Source organism: Mauremys reevesii, linkage group 4 (genome assembly GCF_016161935.1).
Source record: "Mauremys reevesii isolate NIE-2019 linkage group 4, ASM1616193v1, whole genome shotgun sequence".
In the NCBI taxonomy this organism is placed as follows: domain Eukaryota; kingdom Metazoa; phylum Chordata; order Testudines; family Geoemydidae; genus Mauremys; species Mauremys reevesii.
This window is the reverse complement of record NC_052626.1, coordinates 24,632,923-24,659,466: the sequence shown is the minus strand read 5'-3', so window position 1 is coordinate 24,659,466 and position 26,544 is coordinate 24,632,923. Positions and strand designations below refer to the sequence as shown.

At 42.6% G+C, this 26,544-nt stretch overlaps 1 protein-coding gene across 3 annotated transcripts in view; it reads right to left on the bottom strand.

Annotated features, from left to right (window-relative positions):
• CCDC85C (coiled-coil domain containing 85C) overlaps positions 1-26,544 on the bottom strand; it is a 158,083-nt gene that overhangs the window by 9,870 nt on the left and 121,669 nt on the right. For 2 of the 3 annotated variants that reach the window (XM_039537914.1, XM_039537915.1), the window contains 2 exons: positions 21,675-21,779; positions 72-167 (listed from right to left, as the gene is read on the bottom strand). In XM_039537914.1, the coding sequence (XP_039393848.1) occupies positions 72-167; positions 21,675-21,779 (201 nt within the window). The remainder of the gene's footprint in view (positions 1-71; positions 168-21,674; positions 21,780-26,544) is intronic. The other variant, XM_039537916.1, reaches the window with a different exon arrangement.

The following is a 26,544-nucleotide window of genomic DNA, read 5'->3' as shown; positions in this document are numbered from 1 at the left end:
AATGCCTGATGATGTTTCTACAGTTGTTGTACGCAGGAGAAATGCAACATGTGGGTTGAATGCAGACCTACCTTCATAGCATGCACGACAGCCTCCGGTTTCTGACCCACAGGGACATATCCTGCCACAGGAGAGGAAGCAAGATCAGGAGCCATACGAGCTGGGCCCTGTTGAAACAAGAAGTAAAAAACACACTTTTTAAGTATTTTTAACTGAGTTCTTTAAATGAGAGGAAGAAAATACCTAAGAAGATCAAAACTGCATCAATACTACCTCAAATCTAACTCTCCACCAGCCTCAGGCAAAGACAAAGGCTTTATCTGCACACAAAAGCTACACCATTTTAACTAAAGCAGTTCTTAAACTGAATTTAATTAAACCAGTGCAAACCCCTATGTGGACACACACCAGCTGACTCTTTTGTAGCTTAATTCATCTAGGCCAAGTGTCAACCAGTTTAAGGGTTTCCCCATAGGGACTTGTACCAGTTTAGCTAAACCAGTTCAAGAAACAATTTTAGTTTAATTGGTGAAACTTCTGTGCATTAGAAAAGAGTTCTCCAACCTTTCCATAGAAAAAACATTGCAAACATGATAACTTTCAGGCACTGCCTGGCTTTTACTAGACATTATAGAGCATCTGGCATGAAAATAATAGTTGGCATTAGTTTTTATTGGTTTCTTGGCAACATTTTCAAATGGGCATCATGTACCCATCTTCAGCTATTATAAGGATTGGATTGTAACCTAAAGATAAACAGATGTCCAAACTTGATGTTGGTGGGGATTATTTCCAAAACATGCTCTCTAGTTCAACTGTGTTTAGGATTCCCTGGGGAAAGATAGCAATTTTTATATTTTCCTAAGAATTCAAGTATGCAAACAGCTTGATAAGCACTTTTGATATAGGCTTTCCTTTCCAAGGTCTATCTCTTGAATAACACAAGATACAATATCCTTATTCAGCGAGATGCACTCCTCCTGTCCTTCCTATTTGTGGATTTGCACTGTAATACTCGGAGAAACCAACAAAGAATCCATTGACAAACTCATATTTAGTCTTCGCATCCCATAGGAAACACAAAGAACGATTATTCTGTTGGACGGTGAAAATAAATAAGGATGACAGAGTGATGTGTAGCACCATTACAGGAATGCTCTGCCCATACAATGCATGTGGGTCTTCATTACCATCTTTTCTAAGATTAAAAAAAACAGTGTCTGTTCCCATCATTTTTTATACCAAGCAGAGGCCAGTGGGTTGTTCTCATCTCTCCTGCATTTCAGCTGTGAGCCCCAGCTTGCCATGTTTTACTTTTCCAAGTGTTTTGTTTTTATTTCAAAAAATGTTCATCTACATGTGATAAAGGAACTGGATTTGGCCCAGTTTGCTGGGCTCTGGATAATAAGACAGGATGGCCAGGGATTCTTTCATGTCTAGACCACTGATCTGAATTTAACCAAGGTATGGACCTAAAACCGTCTTCCCCGATGGTTGTTCTGAGGCCTTTGTGAAATGAGTTGGTGGCCCACACCTCACTTTCTATTGGACAGGTGAACACATCAGAGAAACCAGCATTAGAATTAGCAGCTTTGTGGGAAATCTCAAGAGAGAATTAATAGGTTGCAAGAGCATGGAGATGAAGCTACCACTGTATTCTGCATCGGATCCCTCCAGCACAGGGTTGGATCTCAATGAGAGGATAAGGGAAAAATTCATTTCTCCCACCTGGGTTGTGAATGTTGTGTAGCTAAACAGAGAACTTTCATCTTCAAGGCTGTCAAGCCAATTCTTTTAACAATAAATGATAAAGGAGGGGAAATGCACGTGAGTGATCCACTTAATCCAGAGCTGCCAACAAAGAGTATTCAGTAGGGATCTTGGATGGAGATCTGCTAAATGCTCTTGGAAGCCTACAGAATCAGTCTTCAATAAAGGTCAAATGCATCAATATATGTATCATTCTCCCAACCTCTGGCTTCAAAAACACCACTCTTTTCTTCTTAATACAATTTAGATCTTAATCTCATGACAACTAAAAGCAGAAGAATTGGGACTCTGTGGCCATAAATCCCTCCCAAAGCTCCCCTTGACTAGAAGATATTAACATACAACCCTGCTGATCATTACAGGAGGAATCTTCATTATCACCCTGGAAATATAAACAAGGCTTTCTAACTACAATCCAATAGAGTAAAGGTCTCCCACAAGAGGCAGCAAAATGGACACACCTTTCCACAACAGCATCTTTCTCTCTTCCTACGTCAGGCATTGATAGTTCTACTACCTTGAGCTATGACTGTAACCACTCTTAAAACTAATCTGGGAGACGAGCATGAGGGAAACATGAGCCATAAAGAACAGAGAAAATGGTTTCCAAAACATGTGATCATGTCCAATGGCTCACTGCACTCACATGAAAAAAAACCCACTATTATTTTTCTACAACACCCTCAGTTGCATTTGATTTAAAGACAGATTGTATTGGATCATTTCAAAAATACATACACATTGGGCCAGATTCTCTGCTGGTGTCAACGGCAGTGGAGCTGTACCCATTTATGCCAGCAGATAATTTGTCCTTAAAAATACAATGTCATACATTTAACATACAATGTTAAATGATGGAAACGTAACAAAGGAAAGGGGCCCACTTCTGCCTAAACATAGCCTCACTCTGGGTATTGGCTTCCTTTCCAAGACAAATATGATCACGGATTCTCAGGTTAGGCTTGGTGTTAATAAGTATTATTTGTATGGCAGTGTCAGTGGGGAAACCCCTTTACAGATAAAATCCTCAACCCAAACAGCTCATAAACTAAGTGAAGAATGTACAAATGCAGGAAAGAGGAAAGCAGGACACTAAAAGCAGTGTGAATGAGTAGCAAAGGGTTTCACAAAGCAAGTCTTCAGGCTGGGTTTTGAGGAGGAGAACATGTAAATAGGGAGACCTGGGATGGATGTGGTGTATTGAAAACTGTGTTAAATATTACATGCTATCAAGTGTAAGGGGTTTCCTGGTCCTACTTGCAAGCTTGGGGGCCCTGTAGAGAAGCATGTGATCTGAATCAGTCTGCAAAGAGCCAGACTAGAGCAAAGTGAGGAGACTTGTGCGTTGCTGCCTTCAGAAGCAGCCTGCTTTGCCTCTCTCTCTCTCTTTGGTTCTTGTGGTCAGGGTTCTGAATTTGAAGAAATAAAGTAGTGTTAGGTTGCAACCAGAGGCGTAGCGAGCGCCCTCCGTACCCTCCGACCGGAGGGGGCCCTGCAAGGAAGGGGGCCCCTAAAAGTGGCAAAAAAAATGTAAGGTATAACTAGGTAAGTGACATTTATTGAAGCTATTGCACAATCCATGTCGGTTTTACTGACAAAAACGTGAAGTCATTATGATACATCATAATGCTATTGGCTACATCAGTTGTCTGTCGGTCAGTTTTGAATTTTAGTTGGACCCATTCAAAGAATGTGTATTTGCGTTCATAATGGCGGTCGGCGGATAAATGTTATTCATTTAGTTGTTTAATTTTTTATCGTTTGAAACGATTCGTTTCCAACGCAGAAGCGTGCTTTGTGATGTCTAAGAGAACGTATAAGAGCGGAGCTAGTAAACGAAAAGCAGCAAAAGATGCCAAGAAGGAACTTGAGAAAATTCCAAAGTTGTCAATGTATTTTGCGCTGCAATCCAACGTACAGGTACAGGCACATGAAACGGACAGCGCTAGCAGCGACGAATCGTATCCAGAAGTGCTTCAAGTGAGGTCGAAGGTGAAGCCAGTTGTTCTACCAAACAAACTGTGACAGATATTCCAGCTGCTGCCGGGAAAGAAGTATCTGAATCTGAACCACTGACTGATGATCCAGGAGATTGGCCATCTATAATATCGGACAGGCAAGTGTGTGACATTGTTGCACGTGGCCCACTGCAGCAGAATGAAAGTTACGAATTTCCATTTAACGAGGAAAGACGGAGGTTCACAAGTACTCATTTCTATCGAACCATGGCAAATGGCGAGAAAATAAGACGTTCATGGTTAATGTACTCAGTTCAGAAAGATGCCATTTTTTGTTTTTGTTGTAAATTATTTGGCACTGGCGACATACCGCTACGTCATGGAACATCTGCTTGGAAAGCACTGTCAAAAAGACTTCAGCAGCATGAAACAGGCAAAGGTCATCAAGACTGTATGGTGAAATGGTTTGACCTTCGGTCAGGCATAGTAAACCGTACATCTATTGACCAACTCGAATTGCAGGCTTTTCTGAAAGAAAGAGATTTCTGGAGAAATGTTGTCAAACGCATGGTTGATGTCATTATTTTCTTGTCCGAAAGAAACATTTCGAGGAAGTAATGAAAAGCTCGGCGATCCTTCTAATAGCAACTTTTTGGGACTGTTTGAATTGCTTGCAAAGTATGATACTGTCCTCAGCGAACTTTTACAGAGGATTAAGAAGGCAGAGACACATGTTCAGTACCTCAGTCCACAGATCCAAAACGAGCTGATTCAACTTTTGCCAGTAACATTCAAGAGGCCAATTTAGCACAGCTTAAAAAAGCAAAATATTATTCAGTTATTTTGGACTGTACTCCCGAAGTGTCAAATGAAGAACAGATGTCTGTGGTGTTACGCTTTGTTGAATGCAACGGTGAAGATGGTGTCAATATTCGTGAAGCGTTTGTTGGTTTTCTTAATGTTCATGATACAACTGGCAAGGGCTTATTGGAAGCGTTTCTTGAAAAGGCAAACAACTTAGGAATAGACATTGCTGACATGAGAGGCCAAGCTTATGATAACGGCGCAAATATGAGAGGAAAGAATAAAGGAGTTCAAGCCCACATGCTAGAAATAAATGACCGTGCCTTGTATGTACCATGTGGAGCTCACACTTGGAATCTTGTGATCTCAGACGCGGCAAATATGCCGTTATCGAAATATGCCGTTGACTTTTTCGGTCTGATTAACAGAATATACGTTATCTTTTCTTCGTCACCTTCATGTTGGGATATACTTCAAGAACATACGCCAATATGTGTTAAAGGGTTATCGGACACTCGTTGGGAGTCGAGAATTGATGTTGTGAAGCCACTGCGTTATCACCTTGAAGAATTGTGCAATGCTTTGTCATCTTTGCAAGAATATGCGCTCGAAAAGAAAGATGGCAATACAGCAACAGAAGCCGGTGCGCTTTTAGACCATGTTACTACGTGGCCTTTTGTTCTGACTGTGTACATGTGGTACGATATACTATTTCACGTCAATAAAACCAGCAAATTAATTCAGTCACCAGATGTGTCAATTGACGTACTGCAGGCAGAAGTCAGTGCTACAATGAAGTTTTTGGAAGACTATTGAAATACAGGATATAACTCTGTGGTCACAAATGCACGTGAAATAGCAGAGCATATGGGTATTGAGCAGGTGTTTCCAGAAACCAGGGTGCGACGTAAGAAGAGAATGTTTGATTACGAATGTGCTGATGATTCGAGTCGTCTTTCTGCCGAAGAAAAATTCAAATCACAGTTCTTTCTTGTTCTCACTGATCAGGCCATATCTTCTGTTTTGTCGCGATTTGACCAACTCGTGGAGTGATATAAGTTGTTTGGATTTCTGTACAACGCTAACAGCCTGAAGCAGTGTCACAGAGAAAATGAACTGGAGAATCACAGCAAAAATTTTGAAAGAAAAATGGGAGACATTGATGCCAACGAACTCATAATGGAATTGAATCGTTTTATTTATGTCATCGAGAAAGAGAGAGGACTTGTCACAGCAAACAATTTTTTAACGTACATATCCAAGAACAGCCTTCAGGAGATATATCCGAATCTTCGCATTTGCATCAGAATTCTTCTGACCACACCAGTTACTGTCGCCGGTGCTGAAAGGAGCTTCAGCAGAATGAAACTGATCAAGAATATCCTGCGCTCAACCATGACAGATGACAGGCTTTCTGCGCTTGCAGTTATCTCAATCGAAAAAGAAGATTGCCAGATCTATGGACTATGACGCATTGATTAACCAATTTGCGGAGAACAAGGCTCGAAAGAAGCGCTTTGCGTAAATACGGAATACATGTACACTGTAGGCCTATGTATACATAATATGAACCCTGTATATTGTATAAAATAAATACCGCATTCCAGTTTCTGCATTGTAAGGGCCCCGGACATATGTTCGGAGGGGGCCACGTTCTTTGTTGCTACGGTCCTGGTTGCAACCCTCCAGAATAAGCGATTTATATGTTTGTATCTAACTTCTCTGTTTGTGTGCTGTGAACATAACATTGAAAAGGGAGTTTTTGGCACAGGAGGCAGCACCAAAGAAGGCACAAAGGTGAGAGTGGAGGGAAAACACGAAAGGGGCATCAACTTGACAGAGTGAAGTCATCAAGGAGAAAAGTCAGAGGAGACAAGAATGGAGAGGGGGATGGAGAGCTGGTTGTGTGAGTTCCTGAAGGTGAGGAGGAGCATGAATTTCATACAAAGTGAGAGGGGGAAAGCCAGTGCAGGGATGTGAAAAACGGGTAGATTTAGTCCAAGTGAAAAGTTTTGGGAAGAAGGATGATGTGGTTAGGAATCTAACTTGGGACTTGGGACACCAGGGTTCAATTCCCCACCCTGCCACAGATTTCTGGTGTGACCTTGGGCAAGTCACTTAGTCTCTCTGTGCCATAGTTCCCCGACTGTTAAATGGGAATAATAGCACTGGCCTACCTCACAGGATAAATACATTTAAAAATAATGAGATGCAGATACTGTGGTAATGGGGGCCATATAAGTACTTAGCTAGAACCACAGTGGCTTTCCGGGCTGGAGTGAGTGCCAAGGAAGCCCAGGAAGAGGTGTCTGTAGTAATCAGGGTGAGAGGTGACCAGGGTCTTGGCAGGAGGAATGGCCAGATCTGGGGGATGCTGTAGAGGAAAAACTGGCAAGATTTACTGACAGCAACAATCCAGGGAGAAGTGGAAGGAGTCAGAGATAACCCCAAGATTGCCGCCCCACTCTGCAGGAAGGGTTGTGGAATTGCCAACAGCAGGAGAGCAGGGAAGGAGGGGCCAAGAAGGAAAGATGAGGAGCTGCATGTCATCCAGCAGCAAGATCATAAGATGAGATACTGGGGAGAGTGAGAGAGTCAGAGATATGAGACTGGATGGAAGGCAAAAGGTCAGGAGTATGGAGGGAAAACTCAGGCCATCAGCACAGAGGTGGTAGTAGATGTCTTGTGACTGGAAGAGATTAGCCATATTATTTGGAGGGCTGTTGTAGCCTGAGCCCTGCTATTTCTGCAGCTCCCATCTCCGCAGTAATCTAAGCTCATACTGCTCTTGTTTCTCTCTTATGCCACTTTCCTTTATTTCCTCCTTACCCTTTTATAGCCAGGGTCACACTATTGAAGCAGCCCACTGCAACCCAGCCACAAACAGGTTAATCTATTTATCGCCTTAACAAGCAGACACAGTCTACACAGACAAGGAATGCTACATTCTGCATTGTGAGGCTCGTATCAGTCTGAATTTCTTCTCCTCTGTTGGTTCTCTTGGATATGTACACTGCATTAGTCAGAGGTCTTGCTGACTTAGCCACTTGCTAGATTTTCATATCAGTCTGTAATTGAAGCTGGAGACATTCCCCACTCTGTCATGGGACCTGTGAGCTGTTTTCAGAGATAATAAAGAATAGTTCACAAAACAAACAGGATGTGACTATTTTTATATTTAAACTGATGAAAAATACACCCTTTCTGCCTCATCTCTCTACTGAGCACAGAACAAGTGAATAAGAACCTAAGTCATTACTAGATGCTAAGCTTCTCATTCTCTTTGGTCCAGGTGGGCTTTAATGGCGTTACTCCTGATTTACATCTATATAAATGAGAGCAGAATCTGGCCCATTAAGTTCTATGGTATAGCAGGCAAGTCCATGTGCCAATTTAGCAGGACAACAATTGCAAATTTCTGTTGCACCAGTGGCTTCAAGTTGTTGATTTTGTGAACACATTATATAATAGCCATAGGGTCACTCCTACCATTCCTTCACAGAATCCAAGTGTCAACTTGTCATGTGGAGAAAGGGGTACTAAATGAGGACTGGTTAGAAATGTACATTTTTCTGGGGTCCCACAGTGCAGGGGCAAGTTGCCAGTTCTCTTAATTAGGATTATTTTATCAGAATGTTCAGGATTCATTAAACCCTCAAAATGTTAAAAGCCGGGAAGGCAGGGGAAAATGGAGTCTAGATTTTTTTTATATACATTCTGGCAGTCAAAAGGAACAGAAAAATTGTGATGAGCAACTTTTCCAACATTTCTCATTGGATTTGAAAAAGACAGGCGATCTCGTTCTTCTTAGTTCATTACTCTGAGTGTGAATGCTATATCCATTTAAAAGCCCCTTCCCCTGACCACCCCAAGCCACTATTTCAGTTCCAGGATGTCTAGTCCTGAACTGCCAGGAATTGTGCTACTGGCTCCCGAACAGATCAGCTAGCTTTCAGAATCAGAATGAAAGCTTTTCAAAGGGTTTTGCTTGACTGGACAGTCATGGTCCACAGAGATCCCAGGAGCTGAGAACTTTTTAGACGGTTATGAAATGGAGTTGTGGCCACATTTCAAAGCTTCTGAATGTCACATCTTTTAATTGCTTTCTATTACTACTGATCACTGATTTTAAAAACAAGCAGAATTTTGCACTTAAACCCAGAATTAAAAAAAAAGCCCAAACGGTCAAATAGCTCAAACAGCAGTAAAACAAGGATAATTGTGATCACATGGGATGGTGTGAAGTGTTGATTGCCATGTGACTGATCAAAGAAAACTACAAGTGAAATAGGCAGGTATCCCCATACAACTCACATAAAACAAAAGTGGATAGATTTCTGTTTGTCATTGATTTTGTTTGTGACTTGATTTGCTTTGCTCTGTTTGGATTTATTTCTAGGTGTTTCTATGGCACCCTAGTATCTGCGAGTTTCATGTACATAAGTGAATTTATCCTAGGAGGTAGGGAAATAATATTATCCCTACTTTACAGCTTAGGAACTGAGGCACAGTGAGATGCAGTGACTTGCCCAAGTTCACACAGGAATTCTGTGGCTGAGTCAGAAACTGAAACTAGAACACTGGAGTCCGAGTCTAGTGCCTTGATGCAAATCTCAATCTTCTCTGTTGTGCATGGTTCTTCTATTTTGCATGAGAAAAAAGATTAATAAGGAGCTGGCTGACTTTTTGTCACACGCCAGGGGGAGGAATAGCTCAGTGGTTTGAGCATTGGCCTGCTAAACCTAGGGTTGTGAGTTCAGTCCTTGAGGGGGGCCATTTAGGGATCTGGGGCAAAAATCTGTATGAGTATTGGTCCTGCCCTGAGCAGGGGGTTAGATTAGATGACCTCCTAAGGTCCCTTCCAACCCTGATAGTCCATGTAGGGTTAAAAAATCCTAGAGACTTGATAGGAATCAAAACCTACAGGAAATATTTTTCCAACACTACACCATCACACATTATACCACTTATCCTTTTCCTCTTTCCCTTTCTCTGAGGTACATTAGCTACTATGGAAACAATCATTGGTATACATGGAACTTGGCTATATTCACAAGTGCAATGTAAAGTCAGTTGATACAGTGGCTTATGAAATGTGAGTGTATGTCAGGGGTTCTCAAACTAGGGGTCAGGACCCCTCAGGGGGTTGCGAGGTTATTACATGGGGGGGGGGGTCGCAAGCTGTCAGCCTCCACCCTAAACCCCACTTTGCCTCCAGCATTTATAATGGTGTTAAATATACAAAAAGTGTTTTTAATTTATAAGGGGGGTTGCACTCAGAGGCTTGCTATGTAAAAGGGGTCATCAGTACAAAAGTTTGAGAACCACTGGTATATGTGATGGTGATCATGACCACATGCAGGGTGTAAATGTTACATATAAAATTGAAGACTCACTCATTGAGACCTGATTTGCATACATATACAATCACTCATTTTGCAAGTGCAAATGGATGTGCCTGCAAATACTGCTGGGGCAGTCAGGGAAGCCCACTAAATACTTGTTCCCAGAAACACAAACACCCCAGGAGATTGTGTTGTCTCAGCGCTAGCATCTAAATTAAATCTGCATTTACCAGATTATACAGCAATTAATGAAACTTTGCAAATGCATGCCATAAACACAAGGCACACCAAAAGTAAAATAACCCCCCAAACTACCAGCACCAGCTTCAGTTGATTCATTCAGAAATGGAAAGTGAAATTTCACAGTTCAGCTTTAACACATCATCAACCACCCCCGAAGTGGCAACTCCAAGATATCTTGCTGAAAATGTTCCTCTTCTTTGTCTTACCTACCTTGCTAGGGAAAAAAGGAGGCCATTTTGGGAGCATATCAGACCAGGAGCTGTGCTAGATGAAGAAAAGCCACCTTACTGAACTGAAAACCCTGTTCAGTAGGGCTCAAGCAGGATCCAAAATGAGGAGAGATGGGGGACATCTATTTGAACCTATATCCGTTTTTTTCTGTTTTATTAGGCTGCTCACAGGATTTAGTCCTTACATTGATATACAAAAGGCCTAGAGTCAGACTCCTTGAGGATCGGAAACAAGGTTGCTATTGCTGGTCTCAAAAATTCTCTGGGTCCTCCAATATAAATATCATCGTTAGCATCTACTTGATGAATCTGTGGAAGCTGTCAATTCGGAGCTGGGACTCGCACATGCCTTTCTGTGCTTGGAACGAAGAGCCAGCGCAGTGTGTATTCCAAGCATGACATGACTCTGAGCTGACATTTCCCCCTCCCTTCGAAGCCCCTTTCTCTCTTATTTTATATAGTCATGCCTGGAGCACACTCCTGCCTCTGCTATGGAGTGCATATAAAGAGGACCAATTCCACTCAGATTAAGTGTCTCCCAGGAGGGGAGATTCGTCAACAACCAATTACAGGTGCTTTTTTTGACCAAGTTTAGCCCATTCTTTTTTTGCCATCCTGCTGTTCGATACATCAGTCCCCAATCCCATTATCTCCTCTCCTTTCTCTGAGTAGAGCATCCACGAATGTGCTAGTTTATTTGGAATTGTTCTGAATAGTTATCTTCCTGGTTTGTCTATTCACCAGCGTGGCCATTGACCCACAGTAATGGTAGGGTTGTCAACCCTCCAGGATTGGCCTGGAGTCTCCTGGAATCAGCATCCATCTCCCAGTGACTATTGAAAGCAATCCAAGAGATTTTAATAGAATATTTTAAGAAAATGACACTCTGTCATGTTGGGGGGAAAAATCTCCTGAAATAGCTTTAGTCAGAGTTGGCCATCCTAAATCATGGTGGCACTTCATTAGCATGTGCTCACCATTCAGATGTATTGCGGGTTTTTTATTAAAAAAAAAATAATCCTGCATCTCCTGCACATTTAGATGGCCGCACTTTTGTACTAACCTAAGTCATGTTATGCTCCTTTCCAGCTGTGCAAAGCATCATGCCTACCACAGGATACAAACACGAGAACACGTATCCCACAGAAGGAAGTACAGTTAGATGCTATGGAAAGAGAGTTTACATCTTGAATAGAAGACTATTACTGTATGCCGCTAATCTCTTCACTGCTGTTACTGAAGGAAGTGAGCCACTGGTCCTTGGTATTAGCAAGTGAAAACAAGATGCATCTTCCATCTCAAATTCAGAGGGACTTTATTCCAGATGCTAATCTCCTTCAGCATTATTTAATTTGCCTCCCATTAATCATACTGAGCAGCTGGCCATGTAAATATTGAAATCCATGAATTAACCATTGGGTCTGTCCAGGAGCCAGGCAGAGCCCATCTGCACAGCTCAGACACCGACTAGTCAGACAAACCGTATCTTCAGGGCAGAGTTTAGTGAAATCTACTTAAGAAACAAAAAGAGCTTATATATCCTGTTTGATTAATAAAAAACAATTTAACTGCTTCATTGCCATACAGTCCTAAATATCCAGTCTATCCAATGGAAGAGGACCCCTTTCTCTGCAGCCATGTCCCACACTGCTCCCCGTCACATGTCTGAATCATTGTGCCAAGGAGAAGGGAGCTCTGATGGGACCGCCCGGAGGAGGGTGAGGGAAAGCATGGACATCCTTTTGCAACTAGTTCTCCCATGCAACAGCAGTGTTTGGTATCTACCTACCTGAACAGCATTAATGCCGCACAGAGTTCCACTCTCCTGGAATGCCGCAGTGCACTCAACTCACTGGTCCAACTTCTCCTCTGGGTTACAACAATGTAAACCCAAGTAACTCCACTGTGGTTTGTATTTAGACTGGTGTAACAGACCTGAGTTCAATCTACACTATCTAAAAAACATGACACCCCCTTAGAATCTCACAGCACCAAAAAGGCATCATGGTCTTTCACAAAATCTTACAAATTGGTATTAGCATGCTAAATCCAGAGCTGTTTCAGCCAAACAACTAAGTGATATAGGTTGCAAAAAAAATTCTGAATACTATCGGCAGCAACATTATACCATTTTTCCATGGGCAGTGTGTTAACATATTGTTAAATGACTGGCTAAAGTGGACAACTTGACTATTTTGAAAAAGACTAATTTTTTAATTAAAAATAAACAAATCAAGCACTCCTGAAACAGTACTTTCAGATTTAAAATAAAAAGAAGTTCCTTTTTAAAAGATTAAGGATTTTTCTGCTCTCCTTTTGATGTTTAGAACGGTATTTTGGCTGTGTCTGGTAGCCATACCCCCCCAATGGTGTTGTCAACTCTCGTGAATTTTTGTCACACATGCATATTTGTTATTTTTCTTAAAGCCCCAGCTCCTGGAGTCAGATGATTAAAAGCTTTCATTTTAAAGCAGAGAAAAGGTGGAAAATGTGAAACACTAAATACTCAAAAAACAGAAGGCAAATAAAAATGTTATTTTTAAGTTTTCATGTTCTTTAAGCCAATCTTATGATTTTTTGGGGTGGGGGGGCTGATTTTGGAATGCTTGGGGATGGCAAATACAGCAGTAGATAGTCTCAGGGCCATCTCTCCTCAACTCTCCCCTTTCCTCTCTGCACATACCACTGTATATTTCAGTTCTGGTTTTGCAGCTACTGGTCAACAGTCTCTTGAAACACCTGGGGAAGACTGAATGCAAGAGCTCCCTCCCAGAGCTGAAAATAAGCAATGTCGTCATACTAATACACAAGGCAGGAAGTGAACTATCTGAAAAGTGGTGTCAAAAAGCTCAAAGCCACAACAGATGGATTTCTCTCATCTCTTTCAGTTCTGAAAGGTTAATTATGACAACAGTAGATACAAAAGATGTCAGATGGAAATGTGATTTCCAAGTTGTTGGTCAAATTGAGCAAATTCTGTCTTGGGACAGCTGTTTTGGGACATTGAGGGGAGACACACCATCCGCTGTTCATAGACTTCATAATAACTGTTGATAAAGGCCTACTACCTTTCAAATATATTAGCTTATTCTCAGTTGCTTGAAGTTTTAAAATAACATTCCTTGAACTGCAAATTCTGTCACTCTCCTGACAATCCTTTTATTTAATTTTCCCGTCTTCACCCCCAATTGTCATGGCAGTGAAAGGGCTGCCTTGGATTTCTCTCTGTTCAATAGCATCATGGTGTTATCAGCGTCATCAGCTGGAATGCGCTTCCTTCTGTCATGCTCTTCATTCATTGTTCCCCGTGTGTAAAAAGGTCCTGGGTTCATTAGGCAAGTACTCCACAGAGCAGAGGTAATCAATGGACCCAGTGGGCTATATCCTGGCCTCAGATCCACTCAGAAAGCTCCCATTAAGTCAGTGGGTTATTGAATGCATGTATGGGAGGATCTTCAGTGGTATGAGCCCCTCAAAATAGGATGTTATTTAATAGCTGACCTTGCAGAAATTCCCCCTGCATCATTAAGAATTGAATAACACATCTAATTTGTGTATTTATATGCACACATACATACAAATACACACTCACAGTTTTACCCTCTTCCCATGCTAGCTGGGCTGCAGGTTGGTGTTTTTTGAGACAGGTTGGAGGAACAGAAAGGGGAACGGAACATTCTTTTGGGGATTGTGCCAGTGCACACCAGCTCTAGGAACCATAAGGCACTGTTTTGGGAGCGTGCATTGAAGATCTGTAAAACGCTTAAGACAATGTGACCTGATCTCTTTCATTCAAATACCTCTGATGCTACAATACATATAAGAATCCAAGGCCATTTCTCAACTGTAAGAAAGGTTAATTTTAAGGACACTGGATCAGAGTCTGCTCATAGATAATAATGAATTTATTTTACTACACATAACTAATTAAGTGACTAATGGAAATACCCAGTGTTAATGAACAGATTATGGCCTCAGTTTCATCTTTATCTCTGATTTCATTGCATATGCTGGTCTAACACAGATCCTTAACTTGGTATTTTCCCCCCACTGGGAACTGACGAAAAGAAATTCAAGTTCTCACACCAGTTTTCCTATGACTTATTTCAAAGGTGCCTCATAGGAAAGGTGCTTTGCATGGGAGCCACCATATTTCCGGCTCAAAAAAGGACAAGACAGGAGTTTGATTGGAGCAGTGATGTAACTACCATCATGCTGCCTCCCACCACTACCCTAGCAGGGGGCTCAGGAGATATCCTGTGTATCAGTTCAGGATTGTCTATAGCACCCATCCCTGTGGTATCCAAGTGCTTCTTATACACACACACACTTTTTGTAATAATAATGTGCCCACCATATGGCAAAAGAAAATGCACTTTTCAGAAATATCTTTATAAGGAAAGTGACATCTCTGGCTAGTACATGGTAGCAAAATCTAGGGAGATGAACCCCAGAGGCAAAGAAATTCCTCCCAGACTCCTCTTCAGTTCAATCAGTGCAAATGTGATTTGTTACAAAATAATCATGCACTGAATAAAATTATACATTAATAAATATGCAATGTCTCATGTGGTCTTTGGAGCATCCAGAGCTACCAAACGCGTTCCTCAGGTGGAGGATGGGGGAAGTGTAAACATGTGGACTGCTCCATATAATGAATAAGGAGCCGTGGACCTAAGGTTTGCATGGGGCTGGTAACCTCATCAGACAAAAACAAACTTAGAAATGAACACCAGGAGACATATCAAGTGATTGACTTCATGCGAAGAATATGACAGATGTTGGTCAAAACTGTAAAGAAAGCCAATATCCTGAGAAGTCTCTTGCTCAAGACTAGATCAATAATGAAAATCAGATTTTGGAATGTGAGAACAATGTACGAAGCTATTAAAGCTGCCCAAGTAACTAAAGAAATGGACAGATTCCATCTTGATGTCCATGAAATCAGGGAGTGTAAATGGACAGGTTCAAACAAATTATACTATATAGAGAAACAAATAAGATCATTGCCATTCCAGGATTGTGGATGGTAGACTGAAGCTGGCATAGCAATCCTAATGTCGAATGAGGCAGGGCAGGAATCAGGCGAAGAAAGAATTATTAAAGCTTGGTTTCAGACTAGATTCTTCAGACTAACAGTCATACAATGCTATGCACCAACCACAAAAAAGCCAGATGAAGAAAAAAAATGCTTTTTATGATTTGTTACAGGTTGTGTTAGCCAAGGTCCCAACATATAATATCATAGTGACTAGAGGTGGTTTTAAATGCAAAAGTTGGAAATAACAATGATGGGTTAGATAAAGTTATGGGCAAGTGTGACAGGAGTTTGGACATCAATCAAAATAGTGAATGATCAATAGAAATTTGCAGTGTGAACAACCTAGTGATAGGTGGAACAGTATTTCCTCATAAAGAAATCCATGAAGTGACATGGAACTCCCCAGATGGTGCTACCAAGAACCAGACAGACCACTTCTGCATTTCGAGAACCTTGTGCAGCTCCTTGGCAGATACGTGCATAGGGGAGCAAATGTGGGCAGCGACCATAACTGTTGTATCGCTAACTTGAAGATCGAGTTAAAGAGGATGTTGGAAGATTAAAAGAAGACCATGCATAAACAGCACACAATTAAAACACCGAAAGACAAAAAGTGCTTTTCAGCTTGTATTGAAGAACAGATTCAGTGTTCTAATTGAATTAACCGAAGCGAACCAAGACATTGATACTCTGTGGGAAAACGTCAAAGGGTGCTACCTAGAAAATACAAAGGTAGTTTAAATAACAACAAATCTAAAAGGGAAGAATGGATTAGCAATGCTACTTGGACAGCAGCGGAAAAGAGAAGTATAAAGCAAAAACTTATGAATGCTAAGACATGTAAAGAGACAAGCAATTGGCAAGAAGAAAACAGAGTTCTACATAGAGAGATGAAAAGGTGGAGTGCTACAAGAGATAAAAGGGCATATACTGATAGAAAATGTCAAGAAGCTTAAGATGCTAGCCAAAGAGGTGACCCTACAACCTTATGTAAGACAATCAAACAGCTAACAGGAACTTTAGCACTACTACAGGCCCTATTAAAGGTGCAAATGGAAAGACTCTTAGTACAGAAGAGGAAAAAGGGAAAGATGGGTGGTACATTTTTAGGTTATTTTAAATAGACCAAGCCCAAGTGACCTACTAGAAATACATAATGAAGACCTAGCATTAGAACTTCATATTGATTAAGGAGATATTGCAATGTAAGAAGCTAGAAAAGCCATCAGTAAACTGAAAAATGGGAAAGCAGCTGGAGAAATGGTTAAAGCAAGTGATAAAACAGCCTACCAAAACCACAAAGAAAGTCTGGATAGAATATGGAATGACTAAAAGAACCCAACCCAGTGGAAGAGAGCCCTTATAGTAAAATTGCTAAAGAAGGGTGACCTTACCAAGTGTAATAACTGGAGAGGAAGCACATTACTCTCAGTGCCTGTGAAAATCATGTACATTATCATCCTGGAACATATCAAGAAACAAATAGATCTACAAACTTAGACAGAAACAAGCAGGTTTTAGACCACTGAGATCATGTGCAGACCATACTGGCATTATAGAACGAAGAGTGAGGTGGCAAGCACTTCTTGTGATAAATTAAAATTTTAACAATCAAAATTACAGAAAGGGGGTGTGACGGGGTATATGAGACTCTCTGAGGCCCCCTGCTGGAGGCCGCATGAAACTGCCACACCCCACGCCAATAAAGGGCAATGGAGAGGATCCCGCTAAGCTGCCTAAAGTGGCTGTGTGGGACACAGCCAATCAGGGCCAGGAAGCCTAGTATAAGAAGAGCTGCAGGGCCAACGGGAGTTCAGTTCCTTGCTGGAATTGTAGAAGTGTGGCTGGCTGATGGAGCTACAGAACCCTGGACAGGGCAGCACTGCCAGAAGTCGGGGAGAGCGAGAAGGAGCCTTGAGCTGGTTGCTGGGACTCCATTAAAAGAAAGCCCTGAGGTAAGGGTGAAGATGGCGCAGGGCCACGGGGAAGTGCCCTAGACACTGAGGCACCCCAGAGGGGAAACTAAACTAGAGGGGCCCAGCTGAAGAGCTGTAGCCAGGAAGCCAAGGAGGGCGAAGATATTGTCTCCAGAGAGGGAGCCCTGGGGCGCTGCTCTATCCCGGACAGTATGAGAGAAAGAGTGCAGGCACACTCACTCAGCCAAGGGGTACTCATGAAAGGTGAGTGTACCCCATTACAGGGGGATAAGTCCTTTTTATTACTGTAGCATTTGCTCTGAATAGCAAGATGATACCTCTGAGAAGGCTGTAAAAAACATTGGGGTTTGGTATAACTGGCCCCTCCAGTAAATTAGGATTTGAAGTTGCCAGGGTGAAGACACCTGAATTTGTAGGAATGTGAGTCTAGACTGGTATTAAGTTACCTCTTCTTTTCTTAGGTATTCATTTGTAAAAAGCAATACGAAAGAGGCCTGGATGCTTGAGGGCTGTGCACTCATGCTACAGAGCTCTGAAGCAGTGTAGTCTCATCATTGAAAAGATGAGAACTGCATCCAGAATCTTATATTCAAGGCTCAGAAACAGCCAATACATGCTCTGTATGCCATTCTGGCACTTTTCTAAAACTACTCTCTTGTTCTCCAGGATCTCAGCTTTCATTTTAATAAAAAGCAAACCTAGCTGTTATGGCGGCAAAGAAAACCTTAAAAAAATGTGAACTAAATGAACCTGAAACAGAGATGAGTCTGCAAAGGGCATAGAACAACAGCTCTGAGGGGTGTGAACTGCCCCATTCATCTCAGTGAGGTGTGAACTCAGCTGCCCAGTGATTATAATTTCAATGCAATATTGTTAATTCTTTCATTCCCAGGTAAGAAAGGAAAGGGACGGTCACAATCTGGTCACAAAAATGAGTGAGGTCTCATCTTGGTGTCACAGTAGTTGGCATCCTGGAAAGCACAACTTACTCTTCACCTCCTTGCCCCACCCTCTGCAAGGAGCCCAACGGCGCACAGAGACCATGCACAGTCATTCTGAACAGCTGCACAATCTGCTGAGAGTAGGCAGAGCTTCTTTGATGAGCAGAGCTTGGAAAAGCACCACCACTTCTCTCCTGCCCCTGGCTTATAATTAGATTTCTCAGTGTTGCCAACTCTTGCGTTTTTATTACAAGTATCAGAAAAAATGGTGTTTTTCTTAAAACCCCAGCTGCTGGACTCATGTGGATATGTGAGAATCTCCACTTTTTTTTTTTTTTAAAGTATGTTTCTAGCCTTATGGTTCTGAAGAAAAACTTGAAAACCTGACCCAAGTATGGTCTAAAGGTACAAAGCCATACATTGGGGGTTGATAGTTATGAGCATTGGGCCTCTCTTGTAGTGGCGTATTCGTTTTACAGGGCCTTTTCTCAATCTCCCCAAAGAGACAACACCAAAAAGTAGCTTCCAGCTTCCACCAATTTAAATAGGATCCTTAAAGTTTCCTGCTCCCCAATCCCAACAATACACCGGCACTTTGCCTGCTATAATTTGTCAGCCCAGCAGAGATAGTCTACCCATGTTATTCATTACTGTCACACATCAGGTTTTATTTACAGGAATAAACTATTATGCTGACCCATTACAAGAGCCATTTAGCATACTTCAAAATCTCTAGACTGAGATCCTTCTCCCTGCTCTGGCCCCTTTACTCTGGATAAAAGGGCCAGGATGGTGTAAAGTTGCTCCAAAGCCCTGGGTCCTGCCAATGGAGGATTCTCCTAGTACAGATACTGTGGAAGACAGCCATTGAGGACGTGCCTGGAGTGGAGCTTTGGGTGGGAGGGTTGTGTTGGGATAGGGCCATAGCATGCAGTGCTGCAGAGATTCTGGGAAGTGCTGCATCCCTAGGGGAGATGCAGGAGGCTGCTGTAACTTAGACAGACCCCAGAGCTGTCTAAATTCTGACCGTGCTGAGGAGCAAAAGCCATCTTAGCTCCCCATCCCCTTGGGTTGTGAGTTCTGTGCAGCACCTCACCCCTAGAGTTTATCTTTAGCTTTGTTACAAACACTTGACTCAGTGAAAGCTCATACACCAAAAACCTGCAAGTGAGATTTCACACCGTTAGAAACTAAATTGCTTAAATGCCATCTTTAGTAGCAAAAATATAGCAAAAACTTGCTTTATGGTTAGAGATATCTTCTGCCCCATCCCTAAGAGGCAAACGTTTGTTCAGCAGAGTATTAAAGGAACACAATGATTAAGCATATTTGTACTATCAATTTAAAAAAAAAAGAAAGACATGAGGAGTTACCACATATGGGCAACTCAAATTACATCTCACAATCCTAATTCATTATTAGATTAATTCTGGAGAAGACATCTGACCATAACAAATCTTGAGCAATCCCTTAACAAATGAAATAGCATTCCAAAAATTAAATAATAATGCCATGTACTTATGTAACATATTCTGTCAAAAGCTCCTTAAGCAAAGAATTAAGCCTTAAAAACACCTCCATGGAATTGGTAATTATTTCTCCTCTTTTATAGATGAGGAAACGGAGGCACAGAGAGGTGAAATAACTTGCAGAAGTTCACACAGGAGAGAGAGAGACTGGAAGAGAACCCAGATCTCCTAACTCCCAGACCTGTGCCTCAGCCACCTTATTATACAGCAAGCAAGTACCTGCAGTTGTCATCATTTATTCTTTTTAAATTGATTTAGATTTTTTTTTAAATCCCCATCCCAGCCTTCCTCTGCAGGAGTAGACAGAATATATAAATAGAAAATCCATACCACTTGAACAGTGTCCATAAAAAAAAATCTAAGAGACTCCCCAGACTCCTGCCTCCCAAACTCCATAACATCCTTGGATGCACAGCCTGGAGAATCTTGAGTGGAACTAGAGGTTATTTTAGCTCTGTATTTGGCATTGGTGAGACCACTGATGGAATACTGTGTGCAGTTCTTGTGTCAAAAACTGAAGAAGGATGTTGATACATTGTAGAGGATTCAGAGAAGAGCCACATGAACGATTAAAGGGTTAGAAAACCTGCCTTGTAGCAACAGACTCAATCTATTTAGCTTAACAATGAGAAGATTAAGAGGTGACTTGGTTATAGTCTATAAGAACCTACGTGGGGAACAAATATTTAATAATAGGCTCTTCAGTCTAACAGAGAAAGATACAACACAATCCACTAGCTGGAAGTTGACGTTAGTCAAATTCAGCTTGGAAATAAGGCATAAAATTTTAACAGTGAAGGTAATCAACTACTGGAACAATTAACCAAGAGTCATTGTGGATTCTCCATCAGACAATTTTTAAATCAAGACTTGATTTTTTCTAAAGGTTATGCTCTAGGAATTATTTTTGGAGAAGTTCTATGGCCTGTGTTATACAGGAGGTCAAACTAGATGCTTACAATGGTCCCTTGTGGACTTGGAATGTATTTATCCTGAAAAGTAATAAGCACTCAAAGCTATGATCCGCACACTGTCAGAATCAGACCCTGGATTGATTTCATATTGCTTTACAGCCAGCATGTGTCTGGACACCACCAGGGCTACCCATACTGAGCAATCCTTACCGTGATATAATTGAACAAGTATAACATTCAGAGGTGCCTCGATCTTTTTGGAAGAAGAGCATCAAGGATTGTTTGGTATGTTCTCATCAGCTACATTTTGCACAATAATTAGCGGGTGTTGTGGGACTGAAAGGAGGAGCCAGGAAGATAAGAGCATATTGTTTAGCAAACTCAAGACTTTTCACCTCCTTTGTCATTTTAGAGGAAGCAGAGCAGGCCCATCTTGTTACATAAACTTACTTGCTGTACAGAAGCAGCATACGGTAAACAAAGCACCAAGAACTTGAGCACTACAGATCCTGACTACTAATTGTTAGAAACCTGGCAATGTCTTTTGTCTTATCCAATGTCAGATTTTTTGACACGGGCCACAAGAGTTTAAGAAAAGAAGCATCAGATTTGATTGGACCCCCTTTGTTTTCAGATAGGCACTTAGTGAGTTTCTGAGTTATCTGAGAAACCTCAGCTAGAAAAATCCTGAGCTCAACATTTCATGGGTTAAGACCAATGTTTCCAGACTTTTCTCTGTCTCTGGAAATCTGCAACCTGTAAAATTGAATAAGTCTTGTGATAAAGGGCCTGATTTTATTCTGTTTCACACCACTGATTTCAGGGTAGAATTTAGTTCTGAAGGAATGACCTGTCAACCTGCCAGATATATGCATTCTTGGCCTGAGCTCAGGCTTGATCTCTCCTCAGAAATTTAAGATTCTTGTCTGTATAAATACACCAGGTAGCTAAATGGCTCTTACATTTTGCATGGCATCCTGATACTGCGGCAGTGATGACAGCTGTGACTCAGAGTGGTACGGGGATAACCCTTTTCTTAGAGTCCTCAAATCCCCAGAGCTAGATTTCTGCAAAGACAAAGAAAGAAAATAGGACAATCTGTATTAATCAGAGGAAGGAAAATAATGCTCATTCTGCTTAGAATTCTTTATTAGCTTTTCCTTGTCACCATTTCTATTCTGTGGCCTGTTCCCATAATAACTTTTCCCTGAAATGATGGTTAAAATGACCATCATGGTTAAAATGCTTTTCCTTTCCTCAATTCTGGAAAAACATTATCAAGTGGTTGGAGATTAAGCAGATAGACTGGGCAGATATTTTATTTTGCCCAAGTTCATCTAAATTTCAGATCACTTAAAAAAAATCACATTAATATGCAGAGGGGGAAATTATTCACATGAACTCTGACCTCATTCCCATAAAATAAAAATGTATTATTAGAAGAAAAGTAGCATGGACCGATCAGAATACACCAGAAACCATTTTCTATCTCTCCTTTTAAGACGACATTGGATATCCAACTGGCAATTGAAGAGTAATAAGAGTTTTTAAATAGTGACATTCTCATTTATGAAAGCTTTTGCATGTCAGTGACACCATCTCTTGTTTGGCTAAGAATTTCTTGCACACAAAGAGTCTTGAATAAATATTCTACATGTCATACAAATAAATGTTATAAATCACACACATTCTATGGAAAATAATACCCACAATGACCACCAAATGATCATGTATTATAATGGTGCTGCATAATCCCCTTATGAGGGAGTCTCTGTCTAGTTCCCTCACTTGGTGAAGCTGAAATGAGATACACTTAGAACCAGCAGAATTGTTTTTAAAAGATCTAGTATACCTGAGGATGAAATGAAGGATCTGGGATGAGAATGATATCATTTTATTACTATAAACATGCCATTAACTTTATATATTTTAAGAGCATCAAGCAATGCATTGTCCTCTACTTTAAAGCTCTAAAAGCATGACCTTTGGGATTTTTATGCTCCATTAAGACTTTTGACTTGCATTTGCTGCAAAAATGATATTTTCCACTTCAAAAGAACTAAATAAAAACCATTGGTGCAATAAAATTTAATGGAATGTCTCATAAATCAGCTCAACTGTTCAGACAAAAAAACACCCCAGTAACCCCAGGGGTTGACCATAGCCAAAACCTTTAGAACTCTTGTCGCTGCAGCGTTGGTGGTGGGTGTAATTCCACTGCTTGGTCCCATTTTACAGCAGAAAAGTTTGGTTCCCTTAGAGCACATTCACCATTTTCCCAAAATCGACAGTAGAGATTTTTTTCTCGCAATGATCTGTTTGGGAACTCTGTTTCTGAGCTCTCAAGCACTATATTCTTCTAAAAAAATCCAGTGTGATCTAATGAGTTCACAGCTACAGCCCGCTAACCCTATTCTTTTTACAGGATGTGCAGAGATGACCAGTCTTCACGGCAGCCAACCTAAAGAACTGGATATTACTGCCACATAGTTTAACCTGCTAGAAGTGTTTTATCCCTTTGAAGTCAGTTGCCATAGAATGATTTGCACAGGTTGCACATTAACACTTTCCTTGGAATTGTAAGATGGCATCAGAAGTGATCATTGTCTTGTTTTCCCAACTTTTGCATTTGACAAGTGAAAAGTCAAAGACAGTAATATTTTGAAACGTAGCTCACTCTTGCAGGTAAAATGTACTTGGAACTGAGGGCAAGATTTACTTCACTGTATAAATGCCTGGGCTTTTTTTTTTGGAAGTTTGAAGTTGAAGGCATTTGGGGAGAAGGGTTGGATAGGTCCATGCAAATCTGATGACAAGACACCTTCATTTAATGACAATGTCCCATGGGTCTAACGTGTAATCATTTCTTGGCTGATTATATTGAAACAGAGGATTTGTCTTGGCTGGCTGTGCAAGCTACAACCTGCACCTCACCTATCACATATGAACATGTGGCTCCGGCAGTCTCAATGCTGGATCCCATCACTGTGTTATCTACCGTTGACCTCCATTTTGCCTTGACATTCCTGGGCATGGTGTACTGCTCCCTCCTGCATCTGTGCATACACGTGAACAACAAAGGCAAATAGTACAGCAAGGAATTTTAAAGTCCTTGCTATGTGCTAGAGTGATCACAGATGCATAGGCTCTTATCCGTAACGCTCCAGTCCAGAAGGACAATGCATGCCTTTCTGGGGATTAGAGTGCACGGCCCAACATGTAATTCTGCTGCATTGGAATCTTACAAATTGCACTGATAGAAAAGTGCCACTTTCTGACAGAAACATGGAAGGGACTGGGTGAATACAGATAGAGATGGGCAGTTTGTGGCTATTTATTTCTATCTTTCAGCATCTCGCTCTCCTGCCACAAGATGAGTTGTTCCCATTGAGAAGGGTCCTGGTACTCTGGACCAAATGTTCACTTTCTCTAGCACATTACAGGTTGAATTCCCCTTATCCCTGAGTGCCCCCTTGCGGCTGGGTGCCATAATGCCAGGGTTAGTATCCCACTTCCCCTTTCGGGCCCTTAAGCACTCCACAAAAGGCTCTCTTAGCTCAATAATACCCCTCCTGGGGCTAGTTTATCAGGAAAACACCGTGCATGTATCTGTACAAAAGTCCTAAAACATTGTCCATGTATTGCCCCTCAGTGCATATAGTAATTAAGATCTCACAACTTCTAGTTCATAACACATACCATACTGCAGCATTTTCCACCACATCTGGGCTCTTCTTCAGTCCTCTCCTGTCCTTCTGCCAGGACAGCAACCCCAGCCCTTCCAGCAGGGCAGACAGGCTCCGTGCCCGGCTCCCGGGAAGCTGCCAGCCAGGGCCAGCTCTACTGTTTTCGCCGCCCCAAGCAGCGCGCCTTATTGCCACCGTGGACGGCGGAGTCTGTCCGTCTGCCCTTAGGGTGGCACGCATGTTTCCGCGGCAGCGGCTATTCGGCGGCAGCTTCTGTCTTCAGAAGCTGCGCCACCGCAGACAGCTGAACATAGAAGCTGCCGCCGAATTGCCGCCATCGCGGAAACGCGCCTGCCGCCCTAACGGCACACGGACTGCCCCCGCCGTCCACAGCGGCAATTCAGTGCGCTGCTTGGGGGCAAAAACACACGGATTGCCGCCCCTTGCAGACTGCCGCCCCAAGCACCTGCTTGGAATGCTGGTGCCGGCAGAGGGGAGGCCAGGGGGGAACCACGGCCAATGGGAGCTGCGGGGGCAGCATGAGGAGACCCTGGCCATCCCTCCAGCTCCTAGGAGCCACCTGAGGTCAGCACCGCCCGGAACCCACACCCTGATCCCCCTCCCATGCCCTAATCTCCTGCCCCAGCTCAGAACCCCCTCCCACATCCAAACTGCCTCCTGGAGCCCGTACCCCCTCCTGCACCCCAACCCCCTGCCCCAGCCCTGAGCCATCTCCTGCACTTGTCCCCAACCTGGAGCCCCCTCCTTCACCCCAAACCCATCATCCCCAGCCCCACTCCAGAGTCTGCACCCCCAGCTTGGAGCCCTCACACCCCTGCACTCCAGTCCAGAGCCCCCTCCAGCATCCTTAATCCCCAAGTCCATGCCCAGAGCCCATACTTCTTCCCACACCCCAATCCCCTTCCCCATCCTAGAGCCCCCTCCCACACTCCGAACCACTGGGCCCCACCCCCCACCTGCACCCCAAACCCCTCATCCCTGGCCCCACCCCAGAGCCCGCATCCCGAGCCAGAGCCCTTACCCCCTCCTGCACCACAAACCCCCTGCCCCAGCCTGTTGAAACTGAGCAAATGAGCAAGGGGGGGGGGAGAGTGAATGAAGGAGGGAGGGGGGATGGAGGGAGCAGGAGCGGGGCCTTGGAGAAGGGGAAGGGCAAGGGTGTTCGGTTTTCTGCAATTAGAATGTTGGCAACCCTACTTGGAAGCCAGCAGGCTACCTCCTCTGCTGATCTCCTGCCTTCAGCCCTCTGGCTCCCACTCTGCAGCATGGAGACATCAGCAGGAAAGCCCCTCTTCTGCTCCCCTGTTCAGCCCTCTCTGGTCCATGGCTCTCCAGCTTGGGAGTTAGCAGATAACACCCTTCCCTGCTTTTCTGCCTTCAGCCCTCTGACCCAACCTCTCTCGAGCTTGGGGAGATCAAACAGCAAACCCCTCTTGCTGCTCTCCTGACTTCCAATTCTCCCTGATCCTTTATGGCCCCGAGTGCTGCCTCACCCCCTTTATTGGCCAAATTGGGGACACCTGTTCTGGTGCAGGAGAGCTGGGCATGCTTCACTTAAAGGTGCCAGCTGCCCTGTGACAATCCGTCTTGCCCAACAATTTAAGGCAACCACACCTTTGCCTGGTCTACACACAAGGTTGCACTGATTTAGCTAAAGATGTGATTTTACACTGATTAAAGAGATTGGTGCAAGCCCCAGCATGGACACTGTTCTGGTTTCAACCTGGTTTATAGCAGTTTAGTTTGTGTTGGTAAATTTACAGGCACAAATTAATCCAATAAAACCGAGGCTCCACACAGGGGTTTTCATTTGTTTAACTAAATCAGTTTTTAAACCAATTTTAGTCAAACTGGTGCAACTTCTCTGTTTAGATAAGGCTTCTGGTTGTTTCAGTTGTTGCTGTTCATGAGTCTGATCCAATGCTCTGGAGATCAATGTAAAGATGCCCACTGAATTCAGTCTACACTGAATTGGACCCTCAAATAAAGAAAAATGGAACAAACCATTGAGAGAACCTTCGACAGGCTGTCAGCATCGGAAGAGTCCAATAGGAAAATAAATGTATTTAGGAAGCAGTGAATGGGTGTTCATGCTCCTTGTTGCTCCGTTGTTCTCTCTCTGAGT